Source organism: Pterocles gutturalis, unplaced genomic scaffold (genome assembly GCF_000699245.1).
Source record: "Pterocles gutturalis isolate BGI_N339 unplaced genomic scaffold, ASM69924v1 scaffold18681, whole genome shotgun sequence".
NCBI lineage: Eukaryota > Metazoa > Chordata > Aves > Pterocliformes > Pteroclidae > Pterocles > Pterocles gutturalis.
In genome coordinates, this window is record NW_010103430.1 from 1 (window position 1) to 26277 (window position 26277).

The following is a 26277-nucleotide window of genomic DNA, read 5'->3' on the forward strand; positions in this document are numbered from 1 at the left end:
GACAGCAGCTGGCCTTTCCCGTATAGCCGGCAGCCGGTTGGGTCTCGTCCCGGCGCCGATGGGGCTCCGCACAGCGCCCGTCGGGAGCTTCCCGCAGCCCCCGCACAGGCGCTGCCCCCGTCACTTGTCCGGGTCTGGTTTTCACTCATTAAAAACCCTTTGGTCCAGTAACAACCCGCTTCTGAAACTGATAGAACCTACCTGGATGGGGCTTTGAGCACCCTGGGCTAGTGGAGGGGGGGGGTGGAACTGGATGATCTTTAAGGGCCTTTCCAACCCAGACCATTCTATGATTCTACGTTTACTACTAAAAAAAAATAATAAAATTACTTCTTTTAAGGCTTAATTTTTATTTGTAACGTTCCGAGTGTTTTTACCTACCGGCGTATGCACAGGTGCGGATATCTTATCTTTATTTCACCGCATGTGCCAGAATGATGTTTGTATTGTGGATGGTAAATGCTGCGTGAATGCGTTTGGCTTTATATTAACAGATCTCTTTATGGTAATAGTTCTAAAGGACACCCTGGAGAAGAGAGGTGCTCTTGGACAAATAAAAGCCAGGATCAGAGCTGAAGTTTTCAACGCGCTGGATGACCAAAGTGAACCACGGCCGCCACTGTCCCATGAAAATCTCTTAATCAACGAACTGATTCGTGAATACCTGGAATATAACAAATACAAATACACAGCATCTGTTCTAACTTCAGGTATCAGGGCTGATTTTTTCTTGTCATCGCTGTATTAATAGACATTTACTCTTTGGTTGAGTAATTCCATTGATGCTATGAAATTACTACGTGGTACCGAGCTGCACAATCTTGTCTTCCCTTGGAAATAAATAAGATACAAACACTGTCTCTGCAGCTTTACTTGCAGCATTAAGCTGAACGATACCATTAGTTTGCAAGAAAACTTGCTCCTTTTAAAGGTAAATGTTTTGACAGAGCAGTTGATGCAAGAGCAAGAAAACTTGCTAGCAGCCTGCAAAATCAAAATACCTTTATTGAAGCATCTGCTTTTGTTTTGGAAAATGGCCAACAATACTTCTAAAGCATATATCACATTTTTATCTCATTGGCATTTGGGCAAAATTAAAAAACAGAAATTCTACAAATGAAAAAATTATTTAAGGAGTAATTTAAAGTAAAGTAATAGGTACATTAGGTAGTTGATAGTCTGAATTACAGCAATTCTGACAATTCATGCATATAAGCTGTATCAAAAATGTTAATGTCCTCAGCTTAAATGACAATAAATAATACAAAGAAGGTAATTTTTTTTTAACAACTGCAGTTAAGCATTACTATTACTGGCTGTGCTAAAATACCAGTATTTGAGAGCTGTTTAGACAACAACATCTAAATGGTAGATGTAATTTATATTGTACAGCACACACTTACTTTTGCAGCTATTGCTAACTTGCATTTGAAATTTGAAGTTCTGTAGCTGTGCTTAGACACAGTAATTACATTGGCTATTTAATAATTTGATAGATTTCATTCTTAAAATTACAGGCACAAAGGTTCATCTCGAGAAGAGGGAACACAGACAGTCTGTATAGCAGTTAATGTATGGAACCTGTTTGATAAAAGTACTTCTTTAGAGAAAGAGTGGTCTGCCTGATTAATTTATACTGTAAGACTTCTTTAGTTTTTTTTTTAGATTCCTTTAGATTGAAGACAAATTTGTAATATGCTATTATAAATCATATGAATATGAAACAATAATGTTTAAAGGAGTTCTGTGGAATTAAAATATACTGTTAGATATGAATAGTCTAAAAGGGAGATGCGTGCTCTCACTCTCTTTTGAAGTCTCCTGAGCAGTCTTTAAAAGTTAACTGGTGATGTTTTTCTTAACAGTCTTAAGAATTTTGGGGAAATCTCTTTTCCAGAATCTGGCCAGCCTGAAGTGCCCTTGGATAGACAGTTTCTTGCCAAAGAGCTGAACATAGTCGAAAACGCAAGTGGAAAATCAGTGTAAGTAGTGATTTCGGAATGCACAGTATATCCTGTTCTGTATATATTTTATCTTTAGTGTTACTGTAAGTCACATATAAATGTTCTCACCAACTGAAATGTGACTAGACCACATGCCTGCTCTAACACACTGGATGCAAATTCACAAAGTCAAACGTGGGGCCATTTTCAAACATTTATTTCTACCAACTCCATAGTGTTCTCCAGATAGCGTACCTGCAGACCAAAACACGTCTCATACCAGTACAATCTTCCCTACAGTCAGAAGCAGAAAACAGATATGCTCTTTGCATATCAATGAGTTGCTTTGTAGAGCAATAAAAAGATTATTGTACTCTGAGATTAGATATAAATTTACAACTGCATTAATGAGCTAGGGTACTGGAGCAGGTTTAAATACACTTAGCATTCTCTGTAGCTTGTGCTGTCAGAATCTGTCAGGTGCTTAGGAAGAAGCAAGTTTGGGATGTGCAGTGGCAGACTGGGCTACAGCCTGCCAAAGTCTGATCCTTCCTACTGCACAAGTGAGAATGTGGATCTGTATTCTTGTGCTAGGCGTGCTCCGTTCTTCACCTACAGGGGATCTGGAGCTTAGTTGGGAGCGTCTTTTAGTGCAAGCTTTTTAGGAGGGTGCTGGTGTTCAGGGTGGGCTTAGGTCTGTGCTTATTTGTATGACACTTGGCATAATGTGTTTTAAATAATTGAAGACATCGGTACATATTCTAGAAGTAAACATTAAGGTCGAAGAAGTTCTGAGGAAGGGTGGTTTTTTAATGCTCAGTATTTTATAGACTTCATAGACTGCTTTTGTTATTTCTCTCTTAAGCAGACCTTTGTTGTATGGAATTATTTCTCATTTCTTACATGGTGGTAAGGAAGAAAGTACCCAGAATACCCTTCCAAAAGTGTCTTTGCTGAATTATCCAAAGCAAAACCTTGTCAAACCACCTACTGAGAGAAATCCAAAAGGTGGGTGTGGATATGGGATCTTTTTTGCAAAGTTTTATTTGTGACTAGATTTTCTATATGATAGATATGCTTATAACGTAAACATGCAGATGGACACAGTGTACCTCCTTCTCTCTGCAAGGAATGCTTTGAACTGACACCTCTTTTGCAAGAAAAATTCTTCAGCAGAACAGTGTTCATACTTCAAAAATACCATTAAGTTGTGTGGCCTGACCATATTGTTTCATGTATTCATTTAAGAAAGGTCCTACTATAGCCAACTCAAGAAGGACCCACCCATGATTTCTAAAACAACCCATATATGTGCCTTGTTTAAATAAGTGACCAATTTACACCAACTCTTAGGCCTGCTTCTCTCTGCTGGTATGCTAATAGGACAGGATATATGGCATACAAATCCAGTTTCTCTCAGAAGTGCTTGACTGGCCTTCAAATGTGTCAGTAGTAAAATTTTCTCTCTTACGTGGGAATATATTTTATTTATAAAGCAGACATTTTTAAATATTGCAGACAGCCAAATTTGATAAATAAAATCAATAAATTTCTCAACAGTGCAAGGTACTGTGAAGCTGCTGTTACCTTGTGATAGCTGTAGCCACTTCTTACTTACTAGAGGGAAGGAGAAGAAACTTAATTGTTTAGCTTTATTCTCTTGAGGCTTTTGGATTGTTAAAAACTGAAAACTCATTTAAATTGGACAGCTGCTTTTAGAAACCGAGATTTACTGCTCTGCAGTTACACTAATATCCCAGTTCTCAGTATTGGGAAGGTCATCCACCAAATTGCTTTACCATTTTCCTAAAAGTTAAACTGGACAAATTGTCCTCCCTTATAGTGTTACAAATCTGGAATGCGTCTGTTAGAGACAGTCTTATTACATTGGCAATTTAATACAAGAATTTAACCTAAATTCTCAGTAGAAGTATGTTAAATAGTGGGTGTATCTTTGTTTCTCTTCTGTTGTAATTTGCCTAATTTCTCTAGAAAGTTCTTAACTCTTTAGCTGTCAAATTTGTATATGGGCATAAACCTTTTCCGAGGACATAATTCACATCCCATTGACTGCAGAAGCTTAAGCTCCGAGCTCATTGCTCTGTGGTAGAACACTACTAAATCTTATTTTCCCTTTCTGGTCTGCTTTTTGACAGGTTACAAGTAATACTGCCTAAGCTACAGAATCAAAGGGATCATTGGTCCAGTTTTTTCCTTCAGTGTCTGCTTGGCGTATTACTTCACTTTCTGCTATGAGAATTTAGTACTACTGTGTTAGTACTATCAACTATTTATTTGTATCTAAACATTTGAAAAATATGAGGCCTGAGATATTATTGACATCTAAAAAGTGTGAGAGAAGTACTAAACACCTTTACACTTAATTAATTGAGACAATGCTGTTTCCCTTCTGCCAGAAGGGGGGGCTGAAGAAATAAAGTTTCGATACCAAAACTGCTATGAATGATCTCTTTGTTAGAAAGTAATTATTCCCATTAGGAATTTCTCAATTTTTTTGAAAACAAATTCAGTGTATAGAAGAAGTGTATACTTGTTTTTAATAGTATAACTTTCTACCTCAGTTCTGAAATTAACTCTGTGCAGGGTCACCTTGCCCTCTTGACTCCAATATAATTTCACATGGGGATTTAATTGTTCAGAGTTAGTTACAAAACTGAGGATTAATCATAAGACATGACACCACATTGCTTTTTGAACTAAACAAAAATTTAATAGCTTTAAGGCTTTTAACCTTTAAGTAACTATAGTCTGAAATTACTTTCTGTGTTTGGAGTACGTCAGTGGAGACTTAAAGGCAATGGATTTAAAATACTAATTATCTAGCTATTTTAATGAGACTGCATATTAAGGTAATAAAATCTATTCATAAACTCAACCCTCCAAGTCTCATATTTAACATCTAACTTGCTTTTTATATTAGAAATTATCTTGCTTATTTAGTTGAATGGATATTCCAAAAAACTGGTATACAGACTGGGAATCCTGATAAAATATGTGGAATCTCCTGTTTGTTAGTTCGTTCACTATAGCTGAGTTGAAGTTGCCCAAAATCTAGTCTTTAGTAAATGCAAAGCTCTTATCTCATACAGTTGCATGAAAAAAATATATTTGTAAAATTGCCTGAGCTTCCTATGATGATATTCTGTATCAAAGCTGATAATAGTAGAAAATAACACTTAGACCTTTGGGTCACCAGATGTGTGAGAATATTTATGTCTGTGTTTCATTTTCAGATAGAATTCCAGAACCAGGAAGGATGGCTGGCACGAGCATCGAAGAGCCCCTTGTTTTACAAAGTATAAACAGATGAAGTCTTCCATATGCTGATTTCTCATGTAAAGTTCTTTAGGAGCTGATTTAGGAAATTCTTCTTTCCATAGATCTCCCCACTATGTCCAGTGGGACCATTTCAGCTTTTAGATCTACCCATGAGACAGGATAATGGGGTTGTACGTATTGTCAAGGAGCAAAGGCCTGATTCCTCCAGTGCTGACAGAGGAAAAGCTGTATATGAAGTCAGAGCAGTGAAGCCCATGTCTAGGATTGGGCCTAAAATTACTGGTTTTACTTTATAAAAATTTATCAGATAACTTATCATTTCTGCACTTTGCTTATTGTTTTATGTCTTTGTGTGTCTTTCCCGTGTTTCTGAATAAAATTTTTCACTTTTATTCTGTGTGGTATTTTGAAAGCATTCCAACTAAGTATTTTAATCATTCTCTTTAAAAGCAGAAGCTGCTACTTTCAGATAAGTATGGGAAAAAAAATTTGAATAGAAAATTTAAGTGCTTTAGAGGAATAGTTGTTTTTAATTCTCCGGAAATGAGGGCTATATTTATCTTCATGCCAACAAACAGACGAGGGTAAGTCTTTTCCATCTGGAGTTGCTATAAATTGTACGGTGTAACACTCAGTATATGGGAGGGAGAGGAACTTCTGTTTTTTTCCCAAACGACATGAAACTCAAAGTCAAGCAAAGCTAAAAATACAGTTTATAGATTACTGATTCCCATAACTTTTTTTTAGCTGAGGTATTTACACATTTTGAAATTGTAATTATTTTAAAAGCCAAATTTACAGGGGTACATAAAAAAAATAACAGGTTATCTCTTTTACTACTCATTTTAACAAAATATATAATGTTAATGTTTCCACTACTGAGGAGTTTTGTGTAAATAAATTTTTAGGGTTGTATCCTTAATTGTTGGATAAATGGTACTGTAAGTGCGGAAAAAAGAGGAAGAGAACATGCAGTTTGTGAATTTAAGTGAAAGGACCCTAAGTTGTACAGACTGCAAAGTTTTGCCTTAATCTTGATTTGACCCAGTTAGCATTACAGGTATTTTTTTTATTTTGATGAGCAGCCTAGCCTCCACCGTAATGTGAAATTGCAGAGAACAGTTGTGGGTTGAAAGGAGAAGCTGCATTTATCCATTTGAAGTCTTAGCAGTGAGCTCATCCCCTTCGTGTGACTGGCAACGCTGCCAGCTTCCCATGTGCTGATTTATAGGTATCACAGGACTGCTTCCAGGAGGGAAGGACAAATATACTTCAATCACATCCATCTTCAAGTCTTTTGTAGCTTTGCGTCAATTATAATTGACCATGGGGTCAAGCAAACAGATTTATCTCTGTACACGCTCACTGTTTGCTCTGTGCTAACTCCATTGGCAGGTTCAGCTGCTTGGCTAAAGAGCCGTCTGGGGTAAAACCTACCACCCAGGGATTCTGCCTGTTACTGGGCTCTTCTTCCCTGCCACATTAATGCAAATATTCACAACCACTGATCTCTCAGTGTCTCTGTCTAAAAATACAGTAGAAAAATGGTTTTCTAAGCTGTTATTTGCAAATTACCTTCATTTTGTAATGAGCTGAAAGCACCTCTATGGAAAGTTGCAAAAATTAACTTTTGAACAATGCAGATATGATTGCTCTGGCCACAGACATCCCCGAATTTTTACCTTTGGTTTTCCAGAAGTTAAATGCTAGACCCCTGTGTCTCTGTAACCCAGTGGGTCAAATTGTTTATATTTGGAATCTGAATTGTATTTTAAAGGGCAAGGAAAAAGCCTCTGGGAAACACAGAAGCTCTAACCCTCTACGCTGTGCAAATCTTCCCGTGTAACCAAAGCCATTGCGTCTGCTTTCTGTCCCACCATAGATCATACAGAAGCTGCCCAGGTGCCACGGAGCCCCCTGAGAAATTGAGTTTTAGTGGTAGAAATTAAATACAATTTTTTGTTCTGGTTGAAGAAGGCAAAGGGATGTTTGGTACTTGCCCCTTCCCAAGCACACAGCTCAGCCGGCTCGTGGTCTCCCCAGCCATGAAAGCGGAGGCGGTTACAGGGGTGTACTTCACTGAGCTTTGGTGTAAAGGTGTGCACCTGAAATCAGAGAAGAAATTCATTTAAGACAGGAAATCTTGAGACTATTTCCTTGGGGATTGCAACTTCAGCCTATTGTCGGGATCCTGCACTGGGACGGTGGGTGGGCACTGGCCTGTTTGCTCTCAGTGCAAGATACATTTCATCTAATTTTCCAGTACCCTCCCGGTACAGATCTGTGGTTTTGGAGCAATCTCTTGTTTCAAAGTATAGTCATTGTACAAGCAAATGAAAATAAACGTGCTATTTATTTGTACAACAAAGCTTTGAAATATGTCTATGGAACATTATTAATGGTCTAGCATTTATCCTGACAGTACGTGAAATACGAGAGCATCTTGCAAGCTGCAGACATGTAGCGAGTCCTGTGAATGTCAGGCTGCCTTACTTGTTAATGGATGAAAAGGAATTGCAAAGCCTCTACAACACGGCTGCACTTTCCAAAAAATCATTCCTTAAAAGTTTAAGGTAAGCAAGGTAAGGATGTAGATGAAAATAATTCACAATCCTAGAGTCACAGGTTCAGTTTTTTGACAAAATTGCCACCTAGGTGAGCATGCACAAGGATTACTTTCTCAAATAATTTAAGCAGCTCCATCTACCTTAATTACAGACTGATGTCTTTCATTAACTGCCCTTACTCTTTCTACCGATGTCAAAAAATCAAGAAAAAAAAAAAAAGAGCACGTAGAAGTTTGGGAGTTTTAATGAGCAAAATGCATTTCTGAATTTTATTGGAGATAGAACGCTGTAACCGAGACTGTTGTGGAGGGAATTACCTTAAAAGAGGCTGTTCTTTGTCTAAGCATGGTATCACAAGTGAAGGTGACAAGGAGCCAGTGCCGTTTGGTGTGGATATCAGATTTGGAAAGCACTTTGGAAGAACTTAACTCACAAAGTCTTTAAAAAAAAACCAAAAACCTTTCAAACCAAATTTTTGCTCTCCCCCAGAATCAGAGGAAACTATGTTTATAGACTCTGCTTCAGAGGTATTAGTTTCTGTCATGCACAGGGGAATTTTTTTTCTAAGCTTTATCAACACGTTCCAGAGAGCTGGTTACGCTTTCCTTCCTGAGCGCCCGTTGTAACAAGCTGAATCTCGGTGTCAGTTGATCAGTTTTCCGGAGGACTGATTATCATTGGGTGATTATGTCTAGGAAAAGAAACCCCAAAATATTTGTTCATGCTTGCAAAGACACCCTTTCAGTAGCAGCTGGTGTCCAGCTCATTTGGAAGGGTATGCTTCACATACTTCACTTGACCTGCAGCCAGCATTAAGCACAAAGCTTAACGTGAAGCAGTTGGTGACTATTTTACCTCGTCAGAGTACTCTCGTGATTAATTGTCCTACATTGGGCGCAGGCCGTCCCTCCTGTTGCCCGAGCGCAGCTCAGCCCAGGTGGTAACCCACCGGTACCTGGTCAGTGCCAACTATGGCTGTCAGCTGAGAGAAACATGGTTGGGAAACTTTGGGTAAAAACATTTTTAGATTAAAAAAATTGCTCACCTGACATTTGTATTTAACAGACTAACATCACCATCCATGCTCTTCTTTTTTCCCCTCACTTGTATTCCAGTTACACCGTGGTAAGGCAGCTGAAAGTTCATTTCTTTCCTTCCTGAGCCCTCTATTTTCTTCCAAGTGCAATATTTACAGTGCAAATTGAGCAGGGAGATATTTTAAGGGCAGGCTGCTCAATACATTATTTTTTCTAGGAAAGTAATTAAACAAATAAATCAGGGGGAATAAATAAAGCTTATTTGTTGTCACAAAGGCATTGTCCACTGGGAATACACAGCTTTCATTTTGAGGCAACTTCGGTTTAAAAAAATACCACAACGTTTAGGGAAGTCCAACCAGGCTATTATATTAGTATATTTTTACATTAACTTTTAAGTGAAGGTTGGGAGCCATGCTTACACTTATTAGTTCCTACCCCACATGGCTGGAAAGTGCTTCAGCCCCAGCAGTAATACTTTTTAGATTTTCCAGCTCCGTTTAACGTCACATCATATATCACCCTCCACCGCGGCCTCTGTTAAACACACCGCTCGGGCAGCCAGCCTGCCTGTGCACATGCAGCGGTTTGCAAACCAGCCAGAATAATTTCCACTCCTTTTTAAGCTACTATTAAAATGTGTCTGGTTTTGTGAAACAGCTGCATGGGTTTAAAAGGAACTTCTTAGGATAACTTTGATGAATGCGAAAATGATAATACTTTTCAGAGGATCCCCTTGCATTTCATTATTTTATATTCATTATATTCCTATTTAAAAGCTAAGTTTGCAACTGAGAAACTGCAAAAAAATAGGGTGACCTACTCTGTGAGGGACTTCCTGCTAACAAGGGCAAGTTTCTTGGATTTATGTCCTGGCGATCATTTCCCTTGGCTTTGCTCCAACACAGTCACACCTGCACGAGTCTGATATGACACTGCTGCCTTTCAGGTCCTGGGAGGGCTTTGCATGGCCGCCCTGCACCCCAGTGGGCACCAACCTGCCATCTGGGAGGACAGGCTGGGACTGTGCGACTGTGTCGGCAAATCTGGTCTTCTCCAGCTGAGGCCTGAAGATGAGTCCATACCAAACGTTTATGAAAAGTTGCAGGGAAGAAACCCCCATGCTCTTTCCCTCTCTCCTGTTTACCCAAATCTCTTCACTGCCAGCCAGAGCTAGAAGAAGGGTCTACAGGTCTGTCACACCTGCAAGCACTGGTACCTTGACCAAGTGACAGCAGAGGTTTTCAGCCCAGCCTCCCTTCATAGGTATTTTTTTAGGATGCCGAGGCCAATGTGAACCTCATCCATCTTTTCCAGGAGCCTTTATTTTCCAGAGAAGACACGGCTGTTGATGTCAAGAGAAATTATTTCACCCAGGACCATGCTCCGATCCTTTGGGTATACACCATATTTAGTCTGTTGCTGAGAGGGGGTTGTTTCGGTATTTTGTATTTGGCACGTTGATGGGAATTCCTCGAGGATCCTAGCTTTCCCTTTTTGGGATGTCTCCATCCACAGGTCTTACTGCACAAGGCTGTTGGCTACTAGCAGGGGAAGGAGGGGGGACAGCTGGCGACTGGAGGTTTGGGGGGTGTGAGGGAGGTTTGACAAGGACCAGATCATCCCCGCACCCCTGTGGGTCTGGCTCCCAGCGCCCTGTCCTCCTTTCCCCCACAGCGCCCGGTGCCTGCCGCCTCTTCTTTCCACCGCATCCCAGGGACAGCTCCCCCTCAGCTATTTGTCACTTTTATTCCTTTTATAGACAGAGGGAGGTATTTCTTATATATTAAAAAAGTATTTACAGCCCTTTCTCAGGAACCGAGCTGTGCACCCAATTATAAAAGAAAGTTCATCAAATCCGCTGGGGAGGTGGGAAACATCCCTCCTGGTCCCCGGGGGCAAAGGAGGCTTAAACCAGCCCCAGATGTCACATAAACACACCGAGACCCAGAGCAGCTTCCACCCACGCATCCCTGCTGCGTTAGGAATAACCCTCCTCTCCCAGGCAACCCCTGAACTCAGGGACTTGTCTCAGCGCCAAGAAAACACACTGATGGTGGGTGGGAACCCCTGGTGCCAAGCAGGAGCGGCCACTGGCCCTTTGTCCTTGTCCTGGGCAGGGGGCTGCGAGGGGCGAGGATGCTGCCGAGACAGGAAGGAGTTAAAGGGCCATTTGCATGGCCAAACAGTTTCACCCTAGTAAAAAGCAAAACCTCCCAAGCTGTGAGCCAGGGGCACCCACTGACAGTGAGGGGCAGCCCTGTCACGCCTTTCGGAAAGCCAGAACGAGCCCCCTTCCCTACGGGGCAGCTTGGGGCAGGGGCAGCAGGCCGGGGTTAGGCCCTGCTGGGAATGAGGTCCTTGGCACAGGCTGTTTTTTCTAACCCAGGTACCAAGAGGATTTTCCAGCAGGACGTGGTTTCCAGGGCCCCTCCCCATTGACAAGATTCTCCTCCTCTATATAGGGAGGCTGCAAAGGAGACCGTCCCGGCTGGTGGCTGTACAGGTTCCCGACTCTCCAATTCACTCTCTGCTCCCATAATTGGACACCTGTGAGTACCACAGGGCCGGGGATCCCTGCTGGGGACGGGGCTGGGGGCTGGCATTGGGATGGCAAGCTAACTGTATGCTGCTTCGCAAACACATTGAGTGAATTAACCTGCAGGTAGCACACGAATTAGAAACAAGCACAGACCTATCAGACACGCTCGGACGGCTTGTCCTGATGTGTGTATTACTGGATGGATTCTATTTAAGATGCACTAGAGGCCATGCACGTTTGAAAGCATGCACAGGTGTTCTAGCTTGTTCCTTAGTCACTTCTAACACTTCTCTAGCCAAATCGAGCCTTAAAGATGCTGGCTGGAGAGCACAAGTTGTGCTCCCCGCCTGTGGCAGCGCAGCCCAGGAGGTGCTGTGCACCGCTGGATGGTGGCAGGTGCCCGCTGCAGCTAACCATCACAGCTGCATTCTGTAAAGGAGCCTGGTAGCCTGAGGTGCTGATTTTCTTTAAGTATTTCTACTTTTTCCATGCTAATAAAGGAACTTAGTGCACTTCCCGTGCTGTTTAAAGAAAGGATAACCAAATAAAATAATTAGTTTGGCAGTTGCTTGTTCTTTAAACAGGAAAAATGCTTAAAAATTAGAAAATATGGACACATTTTTACAAAAATGCCTTGGCATTACAGATGTAGGTTTTTAATATGCTGGGAATAAAATTTAAGCAAAACTAATCTGATAATTCACTGAACTACATTAATTTGAGTAATTTCAAATATGACATGGCTTTTTTAAAGGGAAAATAAAAGCAACAAACTTCTAACTTTAACAAAATACCGTGAGCAAATAAAGACGACAGTAGATGGCAGCACAGAAAGCAGCTTCCCTGCCAGCCCAGCACTCCGCTGGCTTCCTTCACACACACACTCTATAGATATAGACCTGTATGTGTGTATGTACACATATATAAATGTTGATATGTCTTTGAGGTGTGTGTATGCATAATTAAGAAGCAATAGGAGATATTTTAAATATAAGGGAAAGCAGAAGGCTTGCCATTATCTAATACATACGTCTCAATAAAATCTTTTCTAAAATGCACTTGTTTAAAAACAAGCCCACCTTCTCTGCCACTCCAAGCTCTGCAGTTCGCAACACACCGCTGCGCACAGCCTGGCTTCCTGAGCTCCCCGAGCTCACAGCTCCCTCCAGCCACGAACACAGGGGCTAAAACGATGAACCCCCCGAGAGCAAAGCCCTTGATTAAATAGTCACTTTAGTTTAGTGCATGATACTTCTCTGGCTGTGTTCGCTTACATGTAAACAATGATTTTTATTATCTCATTTGCAATTGACACGCTAGTCCCTAAAAGGTATTTGTTTTGAATTTGTTATCATTACATTTTTGTGGAAGAGCTAGTATTGAGAACATGGCCATATATGGTAGCATGCACGGATGTATGCGGAGGATCCCGACTCTTTATAATTCACTGAGACTTATTAGTTGCAAATCTGTTGGCTTTGCTTTTATGTTAATTTTAGAAGAAGCCAAGACCTAGCGATAGCTTTCCAACTTGTGCAAAGTCCAGTTAAAATATGGATTATTTATGAATTCTAATGAACATGCAGAACCTGATTTACTTAGTAGAATGACATTTGGGGGTATTTGAAACAGCTGGTATTTTCCAGATGAAGGGAATCCACCCCCCAAGATGCAAGTGAATTCTTTTTTCCTTCTTTTCTAATTTTTACAGTTTATAACACAAATAACAACCTCGGCCAATTTCTCTGGAGTATTAAAAGGGCTATCAAGTGTTTAATCAGAGTTATGTAGTAACTTGCACTAACAGAGGTGAGAAGACCTGATAGGAGACCAAGGCACTTACAGACAATATGATTAAAGGACATGGAGAAGGCATTAAAAAAAAAAAACAAAAAAACACAAACCACAAACAACCCACCACCACAACACCACCAACCACCCCAGCCCTGTGAAATTACTGAATATGTTCTCTCTTAAAATATGGACTTTCCCTCTTCCATGATTGAGCAACCACAAACTAGTACTGATGAGACCTCCATGTTCAGATGAAAATGTCCGTGATGACAGTAAGCATTTGAGGGGTGGTCCCGATGACAAGCCAGGAGATGTGGAAGGCCAGGAGGGATTGGTAGCAGTGCTTGTGACAAAGCCACCTGTGCTGGGGAACCAGTTTCCGAACGAAGATCACAAGATTAGGACTCACCTCTAGTGAGGTGCAATTTATCTTCTTTTTTTTTAGGCAATGCTCAGCTGGGTAATTCAGTTAAGTAGTGGAAAAGTAAAAGATAAGCAACCTGGAAAGAACTTCGTCAAGAACCACTGTAGCCCAAGAAATGCAGTTTGAGTCAAGCAGCAGGTTACTGCTACACTCCTCCATCAGAAACCACTTACGAGAGCAGGACTTGGTTTCTGAAAATAATTCACATACTTGGTTATATGTTCCTCTATTCTAATAATTATTCCCTGGATGGCTGTGATAAGCTTTTATACTGACATGCACATCCTGCAGAGGAAGGGAGAATTGTCCTTTATCGTCTCATTAGGAGAAAAGCAGTTCCTCTAGGCTCTGACCCAGGAGGCAATTCTGCTTGGCCAATAACCTTTAATTAAAGTGCACTTCCTGGAGATATTTGTCCTTTGTCCTTAGAATAATATACTCATGATAAACTGACTGTAAAGACAGCATTCAACTTCTGTCTCTGATATGATAAGGGAAAAGACAGTGAAGATCAGCCAGATATATCTGCTGGGGGACAGCAGAAAGAGGAATAGAAAGTAAACTGTGCAAGTATGTGTGCCCATGTGTACGTGCACATTTGGGGTTTAGACAAGTATAACAGATGGATTCAGTCTGGCATAATTTGGCACATTTCTAAGGCAATAAACTTCTTATCAGTAGTATTTTTGTGATTGCTTTTCCTCCCTTTTCCTCCTCCCTTCCTTTGGATAGCTCACCTCCAGGTGTATATATTTACTCTTTTACATGATTTGGGCTGTCATCTACCTGAAAAAATGCATGAGAACCTCTAACTGCCCCTTGGACAGATAAGATATTGGTCTCTGTTTCTCTCAGCCAGCCCAATAGATGAAACCCAGGAACCGGCTTAAGGGGTAAATTTTGGCTTCTCAGGGAACGTTCTCAATAGGCAGTAATGACTTTTTCCCCTTGGCCCATTTCCCCACTGTCAGTCATATACTGGAGCAGTGCACTTCAGTCTCAATCAGAGACAGACCAACAGTTTTACTGACAACTATTAATCAGAAAGCTTCAGCAGCTCATTAGTTCAGTGCACAGCACCCCACTAGGACAAACCTAGTTGAGTTTGCGGAGCTTGTACTCTACCCCTTCCATTCATTAAACTGCCTTTAATATTAATACACATTAATTAATATTCATTAATGTATCAAGCTATTAATATTCATTAATCCACACTTCATAACTGCATTTGCTTTTTTACTAAGGTGGCACTCAGCTGCTACTCGAACTTTATCCTCAGATTCCAGAGGATCAGTCATTAAAAGTTCTCTTTACACAAATCCATGCTTTCTCCTCACTGTATTTCAGAGGAGCTAGGAGATGCAGCTCAGACTGTCTGTTCCCTATGGCTTGTAGGAGTTCTGTTCTTATCATGTTTAAACCAGTCAAACATAGTGCATACATCTAGGGACAAGGTGCAGAGAGCTTTACATGCAGGACGAAGTAGGAGAACGTGGTAGAATACAGATAGAGCAGCTCTGTTTCATGCTGTAATCTGGGGAAGATGTTTTTGACTTAGCACGCAACAAGGAAGGGAACTTTCCCTTGGTCCTTGGGCAACAAAACAGCAAAGAACCTTTGGGTTGTCCCACAGGTGACGTGCTTTGTAGCAGGCCAACAGTTTTAGCTTCGGTTGGGTTTTGAAGTGGATGGTCAGGATGATTTGGCAGTTTGATTTCCACCATCATTGTGTGTGGGCAGCCTCCAGGATTCGCCCCTGTGAAACTCAGACACCAAATTCCTATTGATCTGAATGTGCTGTCACTTGGCACAGCCACGGGCAGCACAATCCAACCCTTCTCCTGTTTCAGGCTGACCATACAGCTCTGTCTTCTGGGCGTAAGACCGACTGAAATCCTCCCGCTCCGCTGCCGCAGGGGTTGCTCCTGGGGCTGGGGCAGTGGGGTGGAGAACACGCCTTGCCCATCACTACCGCAGCGGGAGGAGAGAGGCCATGACAGTCCTCTGCCACTCCCAGAGCCATGTGCTGCTGCAGCCGAGTGCTCCCGGCCGTCCCTGTCCGGCTGGCTTCGCCCTGCGACCGCCAGCTGGAAAGCTCAGCTGGAGAGAATACCATCTCCATTATTGGAACTGTGCAGCTCCACCAGCCCTCTTGGCAACGAGGGAACATTTTCTGCCTTAATGCACACAGAGGTCAAATAGTTTCCTCTTGCAGCTCTCTTCCAAGAATCCCCTGGGAGCGAGCAAAGGGCCACATCCCACAGAGCTCCCTCGCAGAGCCTCGACCGGGTGCGGGCCAGCAGCCATGCACAGATCCCAGCTGTCCGGGTCTCCCTCCATTCACCCCCACCACCACGCACAGATCCCTGCTGTCCAGGTCTCCCTCCATCCACCCCCACCACCACGCACAGATCCCCGCTGTCCGGGTCTCCCTCCATTCACCCCCACCACCACACACATTGCGTGAGCATGGACGACCTGGGTGAATCTTGCTGTTGAGGTTTTCCAAGCAAGGGTGGTTGCTCTAGAATGAACACATTTAGAGAAAAGCTGTTCTTTTTTCAGGGAGTTGAAGAAGCTAGGGCACTGAGTTTCAGTGGGGTCTCATCTAACCTTCCTAGGCAGCTCTAAAATCCCAGTTTTGTTTTTAAGCTTTGTGTCACCTTCTGCGTGACCCATGCTTCTATCTCACACCTCTCACCCAGTCTGGCCTTGCAAAAAACCATTAATCTGTGGCAAGGCTTCAGAGACAAGTATTTGGAAGCTGATCTCTGATACTCGCAGAGCACAGGGTGTCCATTTGGAGACATACCGTAGAGCTTGGTCTTTGCAAATATCATTCTGCTTAGGGGTTGATTGCTGACATCTTTAGCATCCAGTTCTCCAAACTCCCTCACAATTTATGTTTGTTTGCATGGTGTAAATATTAAATTCATTCTCAATAAGGAAATGAAACAGCCTCTGTCTCCCGGAGAAGTTTTTTTGGGCACACACTCTTCCCTGCTCCCCCTGGAGCTGCTCCCCAGCTCCCCTCTCTCCTCTGTTGCACGGCAGGTTTCCTGATCAGCACCACTCTTTTCCTGCCCTGTAGCAAACCACAAGTCCTCTGTTTACTCCTTTCCTCACTTAGAGCTGTGTGTCCCATAAGACCGAGCAGAACACGTCTGAAAGCTCCAGCATGATCAGCTCCATCCCAAGCTCCAATGGCCAGAGCAGGAAATCTACCTCCTCCCTCTCAACCTCGGTGCAAAGCAGCCAAACCCCTCCCATTGCTCTCACCTCCAGAGCAGATACATCCGGCTGCTTTCTCCAAGTGCGACCGCACGATCCTGTGTTATCCATGTGCAACTGCATGACACAGATTCATCATCCTTCCAATCTGAGCATCATGGTATCTAATAGCTGATGCAATTTCTAGGCTTGTTTTATTTCTTCTCTCTCATGTGGTAGATTTACCCTTCATCAATGATCAGCTCCCATTGTCTGAACCATGGAAAGGGGATAGTTCTAGATTACTTCACCAGCAGTACCGATTTTTTTTTTCCTATTTTTTCTTTAGACCTTTTCTTAATCTTACTCTTCCCCAAATGAAATAGTATCAGAGTGACTGGAAATAGTCCTTTGCAGGATAAGTTCGTTTCTCTCCTTCCTGGAACACAGCCTGGGAACTGTTCTTCTACTAATTATTTCATTATTGCCCTGGTATTTCAGTATACACCCAATAGTATTTGGGTGATGGGACATTTTTTTAGGTATCTGAATTCAATTAATTTTGTGATGGGCAGGAGACGAGGCTGCAGGACGCTGCTCAGCTGGTAGTCTTGGTGCAGTCCTGACAGTCTCATTGCACAGATGTTAGTTACGCCTTACTTTTCTCTCTCATCTTCAGTACAACATCAACAAAATAAAGCAATGAGCCCTCATTTGTTTTAGTGCCATGAAGGTTTTGACCTAGGTGATTTCAGACACAGTAACAAAGGAAGGGGGATCCACACACGGATACTCTGAGGTACCTAAGCTGGCACCCAAAGGTATCTGCATGGGAATGTGAGATATGACTCAGGACCTTTAGTGCTTTGGATCTACCACGTGGCAGATTTGACAAATGTGCTTTGCCTGGAATGTTTCCACATTTGCCCCCCTTTAAAACAGAAAATTTTGCTTCCTCAACAGGTGACTACTGAGTCAAAATGGCTCAAAAACCTCTCAGTGATGATGAGAAATTCCTCTTTGTGGACAAAAACTTCATTAACAACCCACTTGCCCAGGCTGACTGGTCAGCGAAGAAACTGGTTTGGGTGCCATCAGAGAAACATGGATTTGAAGCAGCAAGTATCAAGGAAGAGAAAGGGGATGAGGTGACAGTTGAACTGTCAGAAAATGGAAAGAAAGTGACACTGAGCAAGGATGACATCCAGAAGATGAACCCTCCAAAGTTCTCCAAAGTGGAGGACATGGCCGAGCTGACTTGCCTCAATGAAGCTTCAGTGCTGCACAATCTAAGGGAGAGATACTTCTCAGGTTTAATTTATGTAAGTAGAATCAAACACGCACACGGCATTTCCTACTGCATGCTAGCGTGTCCCGTCACAAATGAGGTGGATCCCACCTGCTGTCAGGGATGCAGTCCTTGCAGGTAGCGCTGCCATGCAAGTACTCACCCTCAGTAATGGCATCACAAACCAAAAACATATTTCGTTCACTTTAGTCCCCATTACTCTCCTGCTTCTTTAATAATTGCTTCGTAATTAAAACACACGAAGGTTTCTTCCCCAAAGCTTGCTAATTCTGCAAGGATATTGTTGGCTTGGGAAGTTCTGTCCAATAGCTGAGCAACCCTTCAGTCCCATTGCTTTGAAAGAAAGGAATAAATCAACAGGGACTTCTGAATGACTTAAATGTAAACATGAACAAGTTTCCAGTAACTTGCAAAAAGAACATACGGAAAAGCTAAATCATGCAGTCTTTTCTCAGGCAAAACTCCCACTGAAAGGCAGCTGACAAGCTTTGGTTTGGTGGGTACTTGAGTAAAACCGTATGTTCAAATAAATGAATAAATCCACTGGAATTCAAGTGAGAGTACCCCTAAGCTCCAGTGTGTTACTGAACCAGAGTCATGCATCCACTAAAACCTTTTTTTTTTTTTCCGTGTTGGTCAGCTTACCTATCAGGCAAGCCTGGACAAATTATAATCTTCTATGTTCATGTGAATTAGTGCTAAAATTATTCTGTCTTCCAGTCCACACAAGTATATTAGCACAAGTGTATTTTGACATGAATAACCCTGCAATCTTTCTGCATCAACAGTAAGCAAACAGCACAGTAAGGAAGCTCAGAAAGTTTCCATGGAACTTAGCTGTTGTCTTTGATTTACACGGAGGATCCCTACACTGTGCTGCAGAAAAATAATGTACAGTTTCAATCTGTGAAAATTTTACTTGTATGACAGACCACTGATCAGTGAAAAAAAGTGCAGCACTTAATAACAAGGTTTTAGAAGCAGGAGTAGAGCTCTAATTATTAATATGAGGAATGCTAAATTGGAAAATAGGAAATGAAGCAGAAAGTAAGATAGTTATATATAGTACAACAAAGGAACCATTTAATTGTTATGCATAACTTAAAAGAGCCAAGCTCAAGATCTTTCCTTCAGGAATGTACTAAAATCCACATCATCAAGATTCCTGAAAGAAGCTACACTTTCCATCTTTTCAGTACTGGAGTTCATTGGATTTTAAGTTTGCAGATGCACATACCTATGTGCTACTATATCAGAACATGCAGCAATAATTACTAAAATGGAATTTGTCTGAAAGAGTTCTGCATTGTTGCAAGATCTAAAAAGAATTACTAGAAGAATAGTGGGATAAAATGTGGGGGGTTTATTTCTTTGTTGTTGTTCTCAGCAGCACTCTACATAGATGTTCCAGGATTCCCAACATGTTTACTTTATGGGTTTTTTGTGGAACTTTCACTTTCTACAGGAAGAGGAAATTAATTTCAGAAAGTGGATAATGCAATTAGAAGTCAGAATTTTTCATGGATACATAAATGGAAGTGTATCTGAAATTAAGTCTTCTTTTTCAATAGACTAGATTCTACGATAGTGGTAAATTAGCAGTTATAAAGAAGTTATTTTGACTTGTATTACAAGTATTTTCAGTAACCAAAAACTGCTTAAAACTGTCCAGCCTTATACAGTGCTGCCCTACTAGATACCTTTTTAAACAAAAAAATAGCATGCATCTATACAGAATTTGAGGTCCTGTTCTCATCCACTTGCAAAACTACCTGCGAACAGCCATCTCCCAGCTGTGCCATGCAATGCCTGCATTGCCTCCCTGCAGTCCCACACAGACAAAGAAAACGTGACCTGAACATTTTCCTGTTTAGAGCGTCACTGATACAAATGGGGATTCCCAATTCTGCTAAAGAAAAGAGGCAATCTAGATATTAAAAAAAAATCTGCCCCTGGAGCTTATATTAAATCTCATTAAATAAAAGGGTTTGGTGCAAAAATTGACAGAATGACTGCACACTGGCAAAGCACCTTGGCCTTCTTCTTTATCAGAGATAATTAAGAAGGAAGGGCAAGAAGTGTGTTGTCACTAACTCCTGTTTCACACTGCTCAGAACAACCAATCTGCCTTGTCCACACACCAATCAGACCAAAAGGGATTATATAAACATCAATCAAATAGCAATGCAAGTTCAGTGGATTTGAGCGATCCTTGTGCTTGTACTCATAGGCACGACTAATTCCACCGTCACCTAACAGTACAAAGCGTTCTCTTAATTACATAAAGCCATATGTGCATATTGGAACCAGAGGTGGGATTCTTCTGCCCAAATTTTTACAATGTAGACATGTATTTGTGCCAGTCTCTCTTAAATACCCATCGGCAGTGGCTGTCCAAGGGACACACAAGCTCAGCACTCCTTTGGACACTATCCCTAAGATTCCTCAAACCATCTTCTGTCTCCAGACCCTCTAGGGAGAGCTATGGCCGTGGGTCCCACTCTCTGTGCAGACCATGCCCCAAGGAGAATTATTTCAAGCATGGGAGCTTCAACCCCCCCCCTTTCAATCACATGCTTAGCCAACCAGCTCGCTTGTCTTCAAACCATCACCTACATCAATCGGTTTTCCCCAAATCCTTGCAAAGCAGATACCTAGAACCACAATCAGTGAAACCAAGAGGCTGTGGTCAACTTTCCCGAGGTGAGAGGAGGTGTCAGCCACAGTCCAGCTAGAAATGGGCATACAGCTCAGGCTTTTAGCAGCCTGCTTCTTGTGCCTCAAAGGGAGCTCTTCAGAGCTATGTAACTGCATGCCTGGGTGCGCAAACAGCCCTGCACATGGCAAGTCAGGCAAATGCCTCTACATCTCAGGGAAGGGATGCCTAAATAACTTCCTGAATGGGAAATTTCCTCTCTTATTATTTTATTTACTTCTTGGGAATGATTAGTTGTGTGCATACAGTAAATCCATTTCTACTGAAAAGAAAGGCCTTGCTAGCCTTTCCTTAGGGGCCCTGGTAGTCATTCTGGGATAAAGAACTGCCACTTCTCAAGCGTATTGTCCCTGCAGCACTGAAGTTCATTTTGACACAATCAGCACAGCTCCGTTCTGAACTCCAGCGTCAATGGAAACCGGGCACAGTAATCCTCTACCTTCCACACCAAGGGTCTTAGCTTGGGGATACTGAGAACTGGCAAAGGTCTTGAGCTTCTGAGAACTGGCAAAGATCTTGAGCTTGACTTTCTTGTTACCTGACCTAAGACATGGAGGCACAGTCACCACCTGAACTGGGAGGAGAGGTCCTCATCACCCCCCAGAGCACCCCAAAAGTTCTCCTGCCCCGCTTGGAGCACCCAACCCGCTCCTCGCCGCTGGAGGCTGGTGGACGCTCTCACCCTGTTTGCTGAATACCATATAAAGCGCTCAGGCTGTGCCGAGGCTGTGTTGTGCCATTCCCTATTATGGTCAGGAAAGGGAAATCCCTGTGCCCAGAGCCAAGCCTTCCCGATGCTGTTTTACAGTCCTGCACTGCCGTGCTTCCTACAGCGGAACCGAGGCAGCCCGAGCCATCCCTGCACACAGCCCTGAGGTTAAGGCACAGCAGCAGCATTCACACAGCATGGCAATAAAAAAAAACCAAAAACAAACCCAAACCCACTTAGGCCTAAGTTAGAAAGAGCATAATTTTATTATTTCAGATTTTTTTTTTTACACTAGCATGGTTTTAAAACTAACAGCCATAGGCCAGCTTAAATATCCCAATACCCCTGCAACTATAATCTCATAGGTTTGTAATTTTTTATTTAAATTTTTAATATTTTTTTTTTTAAAACAGAAACCCTTACAAACTGCTTACTTTTAGTAACTGTTCGTTATATATGGCTCACCATCTATTATCATATGCTATTATTTCTGCTCCCAGTTCAATAGCGGGAGCTTTCCAAAATAAAGGAAAATTTTAAAAACCTAACAAAACCTGGATGAAGAGCTATCAAGCTGGCAGCCAATGTTCTTGTTTATGTATATATTTTTATATTATTACCTTAATTAAACTGTAAACAGAAACCACATTTTTCCTTAAATTTCTTACCAAAACAGCCATGTAGTGAAGGCATGCCTATTCTGTTAAGACAACTATTTGGAACTTGAGTAATTTTTTTTTTCCAAGGACTCTCATCAATCATTATTGTTATATGGTGTTCACATGATCTTTTCTAAAAAGCCGCCTTCTAACATCAATCCAAGCTTCTCACCTAGGATTTCAGTTTACAAAATTTGACACCTGCCTGAGCAGACCACATACTCTGGTATGAAAATACACATATAAGGAAATATTATGAAGTATTACAGTTGTTACATCACCACAGATAAGGGTGATTCACTATGTACTGAAAATAATTGAAGTCAAGAAGCTCTAACATCAGATCAAAGCATGGTGTTTCTACAGATTGCTAAATTCACATACTTTCTAGCAGTTTGCTTATCAGAAATAATTATTTGTGCACTTGGAAGCCATCCATACATGGACATTCAGAAATCGCTGCTTCATTTGTTACACTGGGCAGAATAGAAGAGTGTTATTTGCTAAAATCCTGTTAGTTCAATGCAGCTGATGCCTGTGTTTCCCAGACTAGACACGGCACATTAATTAATTCCAATTTCTGTTTGAATTTCCTTGCAGACTTATTCAGGTCTCTTCTGCGTGGTGATAAATCCATACAAACAGCTGCCCATCTATTCAGAGAAGATTATCGACATGTACAAGGGAAAGAAGAGGCACGAGATGCCGCCCCACATCTACGCTATCGCGGACACAGCCTACAGGAGCATGCTGCAAGGTAGGCGAGTTTAATGCGGCAGTTCTCAGAAATCACTGCACAATGACATGGGAGAAAACACCTTATCTCTCCATGTGTGCTCCTGCAAGAAGCACAGCCAGAAAGGATCTGTTACAGAGGGTGACACGGGCTTTCTAGAAGTTTCAGAGGAATTCTTTGGCAGGAATGGCAGTCCACAAACACTGTGACTGAAAAAGGAAAAACAATCCTTTTACCCATCTGTGTTGAGCCATGTGGGAAGGTTTCAAAGTCAAGCAAATACTTTTGGCAAATACGGGCATGGAAAATGCTCCCTCTCCACCAGTGGAGCCTATTCCAAAGTTAGCTGCGAGCACTGCTGGGTCTGTTGTTGCTCTCTCTCTCTCCCCTAGCAAAGCAAATTCAAATATTGTTTTGGGGCTACTTTCATTACAGTCTAATGCTTTGGAGCCCTCACTTGAGATGTGCTCTGTTTTCTAACAATAACAGCAAGCAACAGCAATGGGAAAGCAGTCAGGCCCCAAATGGTGCAAACAAAACCTTGGAAATTCCCAGTGCTCCTCCTTCTGCAGTCACTGACAGACTAAGCGGTTTTTGCTCTAGGGAGAAATCAAATTTAGGGATGAAAACACTATAGTAATGAATGTATGAGGCTGTAACGCTGACAGACTACACGGACGTGACTGGCTGCAATGCACAACCTTGGGTGCTCCAGGAAACCACAACTCTGCAAACTGCTTTGCAATTTAAATGCCCCCATTAGGGGCCTGATCCTGCAGAAATTCCGGCCAGTAACAATGGTTCTGCAAGGTTCACGGGCTCAGCTCCAATGGTTAGGGCTTCTGGTTTGGAGCTTAAGTATTTAAGGGTTTAGGGCTTATGGGGTTTAGATCTGACCAGGGAAAACAATAAACAGCATCTAGAGATTTCAGTTTAGCAGCTAGATTAGTACCCAGTATTGATTTCTTTGTAATAATTACACACATACACAGAACAGTGATTGCTACTGAGAAATTAATCCATTCAAAACCACTTCATCCGACCACATAAATGAAACTACACAGCATTTCTCCAGGCATATAGCACGCTGTAATCACAAGGATTGCAATACTCCTGTACTTTTCCTACTTGAAATACCAACCTGATGAGTTTACTAGAAGTTACAATTAGTCAGTTTGGCATATCATAGTTAATTGCTATTTTCTAAACCAAGACAGGGACTAGACAAAGCCCTTCCCCACAATGGAAAAAAAGACCATCTTACATGTGATAGGCTTCTGGGCAGTCTGAACCGCCCAGCCCCAGGCAGACTTCTATTGACTGCAAATACCAATCAAATCCCTATCATTTTAGTACAAGCACTGTATATACATCACACACACACACCAATGGTGATTGATACCAAAGGCATCAAAACAGCTCCTTCCCCCAAAAAAAGTTCTGAGTACTCATATGTGCTAACTGTAATGCTGACACAAAAATCCAAATAACAAAATCCTTAGAACTTCTGAAGATTAAACTCCCAAAGATTATTTACTTATTTGATTCCCTAATTATAATTTACATTCCTAACTTCATAATCTTACATTTTCAGATATAGAAGTGTTCAAAATACAGTTAATTCAACTCCAAACCCAGAGCACTAGGTATCTACTTTACAATATCAACCTTTTTTCTTCCTATGGCTTGTATGACATTTATTTTCTGGAGCTATTTCAGTTCCTTTATCTGAGTGCATCCCAGAAGGCAGAGCTACAGCACAGCAGAGGAGGAGGATCAATAAAGCAACAATAAAAGGCATCCTGAAAACAGACCTTCCTCCTTACTGTAACAGCAGTTACTCATGAAGACAGGCATGGCAAATATGTTTAGGACTGAAGGAGGAGGTGCTTTTAGACTAACATGATTCAGTAAATATCATTTCTGATGTAACCACAGTTGTAAGAAACTTACTTGGCATAAGCTCATCCCACTAAGCCACAGTCACGTATCTGTTTTACAGGCAGTCTCTTGAACTCTGTGCTCTGCACCCAGCACCATCCAGAGCTCTGAGCAGACCCTGGAGTCAGAGCAGTCTTCTCTCCTCTGATCCTTTATCTGAGCACTAAGGCTTGCAGGGGAGCTCTGCAAGAAGCTCTTGGCTCCTGGAGGTCATTAGCAGTGTTCTGTTACTCAGCTGCACACAATACTGCTATTGTCCCTCAAAATGGTATGAGAAAAATAGCCAGGAAAGGACTACAGAGTATCTGCAGGAAAAACCATTATACTACAGCCTATGCTGAAACAGGAGAATTGTTTGGACCTTGCAGTATATGACTTTTCTGCTTAACATGAAACTAGTATCAAGCACAGATCAGCCTGATCCCAGCAGCATAAGCACCTCTTTAACTTCTGTCTCCTGTCCTTCCTCACATGCTCTCCCAAGCAGCGGTGAACCCCCTGGAGCTGGTTTGCCCTTCGTTGTGGTCATTAACTGCACCCAGAACAGCCTGGGCTCAGCTGTAACTCCCAGCATGGGTGCTGGGGGAGGAAGCAGCAAGAGTGCATGTTTTTTTCTATTCACTTTAATAATTTCCTGGCACCACCAGCTCCTGGGGAAGCTTTACTCCTCGTTATTCATGTGCCCCCTTTGCAAGGAATTCTTCTTGACAGCACAGAGGAGCAGGAGAGCAAGCAGAAAGAAAAGAGGAGGGACTAGATCATCAGTTGAACCTTTAAGAGAATGCTCTTCCACTACCTCCCATCCTAACCATGCACAGCTGGCACGGCAGCCAGGGAGCAGTCCCGCAAGAGCTTGCGTCACACACCCAGAACACCCACGCTTTACTTTCTTATTTACTTGCACATGCTGTTGGGGAGTCTCTCCATCTCTGAAGAGGGCTCCAGCTGGCTTTAAAGCTGTGCTTTTGTTTGTAAAAACGTACTCATGTTTTGTGCATAAAATTAAACCCAACCTCAAAATAACTCTATAGTTATTCAGCCAAATTGTACTGAAATTGGAGTGGTGAAAGTGAGTGTCAACGTGATTGTGTGTGTGTGTGCACACAACCCATATAGGCATAGAGAGCTTCATAGCTTCTTGTAAGCATATTTGCAAATGGAATATAAACAAAAATTCTTACCCATAAACACAGATCAGGGCACTGGATGTTTTTCTTGTGAAATTTCAGTATTGCTCCTTATCTGGGAAACTTGCATAGTTTCTTCTTGCCAAAGTAAAATATATCTTAGGTTCATGGGACTGAAGAATTACATTCTGGTTCTTCATGACCAGGGCCACTTGGCCAAGAGCAATCAGCTTGTTCAGATGTCTCCAGGAACCTTTATCTTT

The 26277-nt window shown here is 42.0% G+C and overlaps 2 protein-coding genes across 2 annotated transcripts in view; both read left to right on the top strand.

Annotated features, from left to right (window-relative positions):
* The first annotated feature begins 424 nt into the window (after positions 1-424).
* Positions 425-5274, top strand: FOPNL (FGFR1OP N-terminal like). Its single transcript, XM_010086723.1, has 4 exons — positions 425-710; positions 1898-1982; positions 2812-2951; positions 5198-5274. Exons 1-4 carry the CDS (start codon positions 425-427, stop codon positions 5272-5274), a joined length of 588 nt encoding a protein of 195 aa, XP_010085025.1.
* Positions 5275-11347: 6073 nt separating this feature from the next.
* The window catches only part of MYH11 (myosin, heavy chain 11, smooth muscle), a 61376-nt gene continuing 46446 nt past the window's right edge, over positions 11348-26277 (top strand). The window contains 3 exon segments of the mRNA XM_010086722.1: positions 11348-11399; positions 17781-18139; positions 22811-22967. Coding sequence (XP_010085024.1) covers positions 17798-18139; positions 22811-22967 — 499 coding nt within the window. The 5' untranslated portion in view covers positions 11348-11399; positions 17781-17797.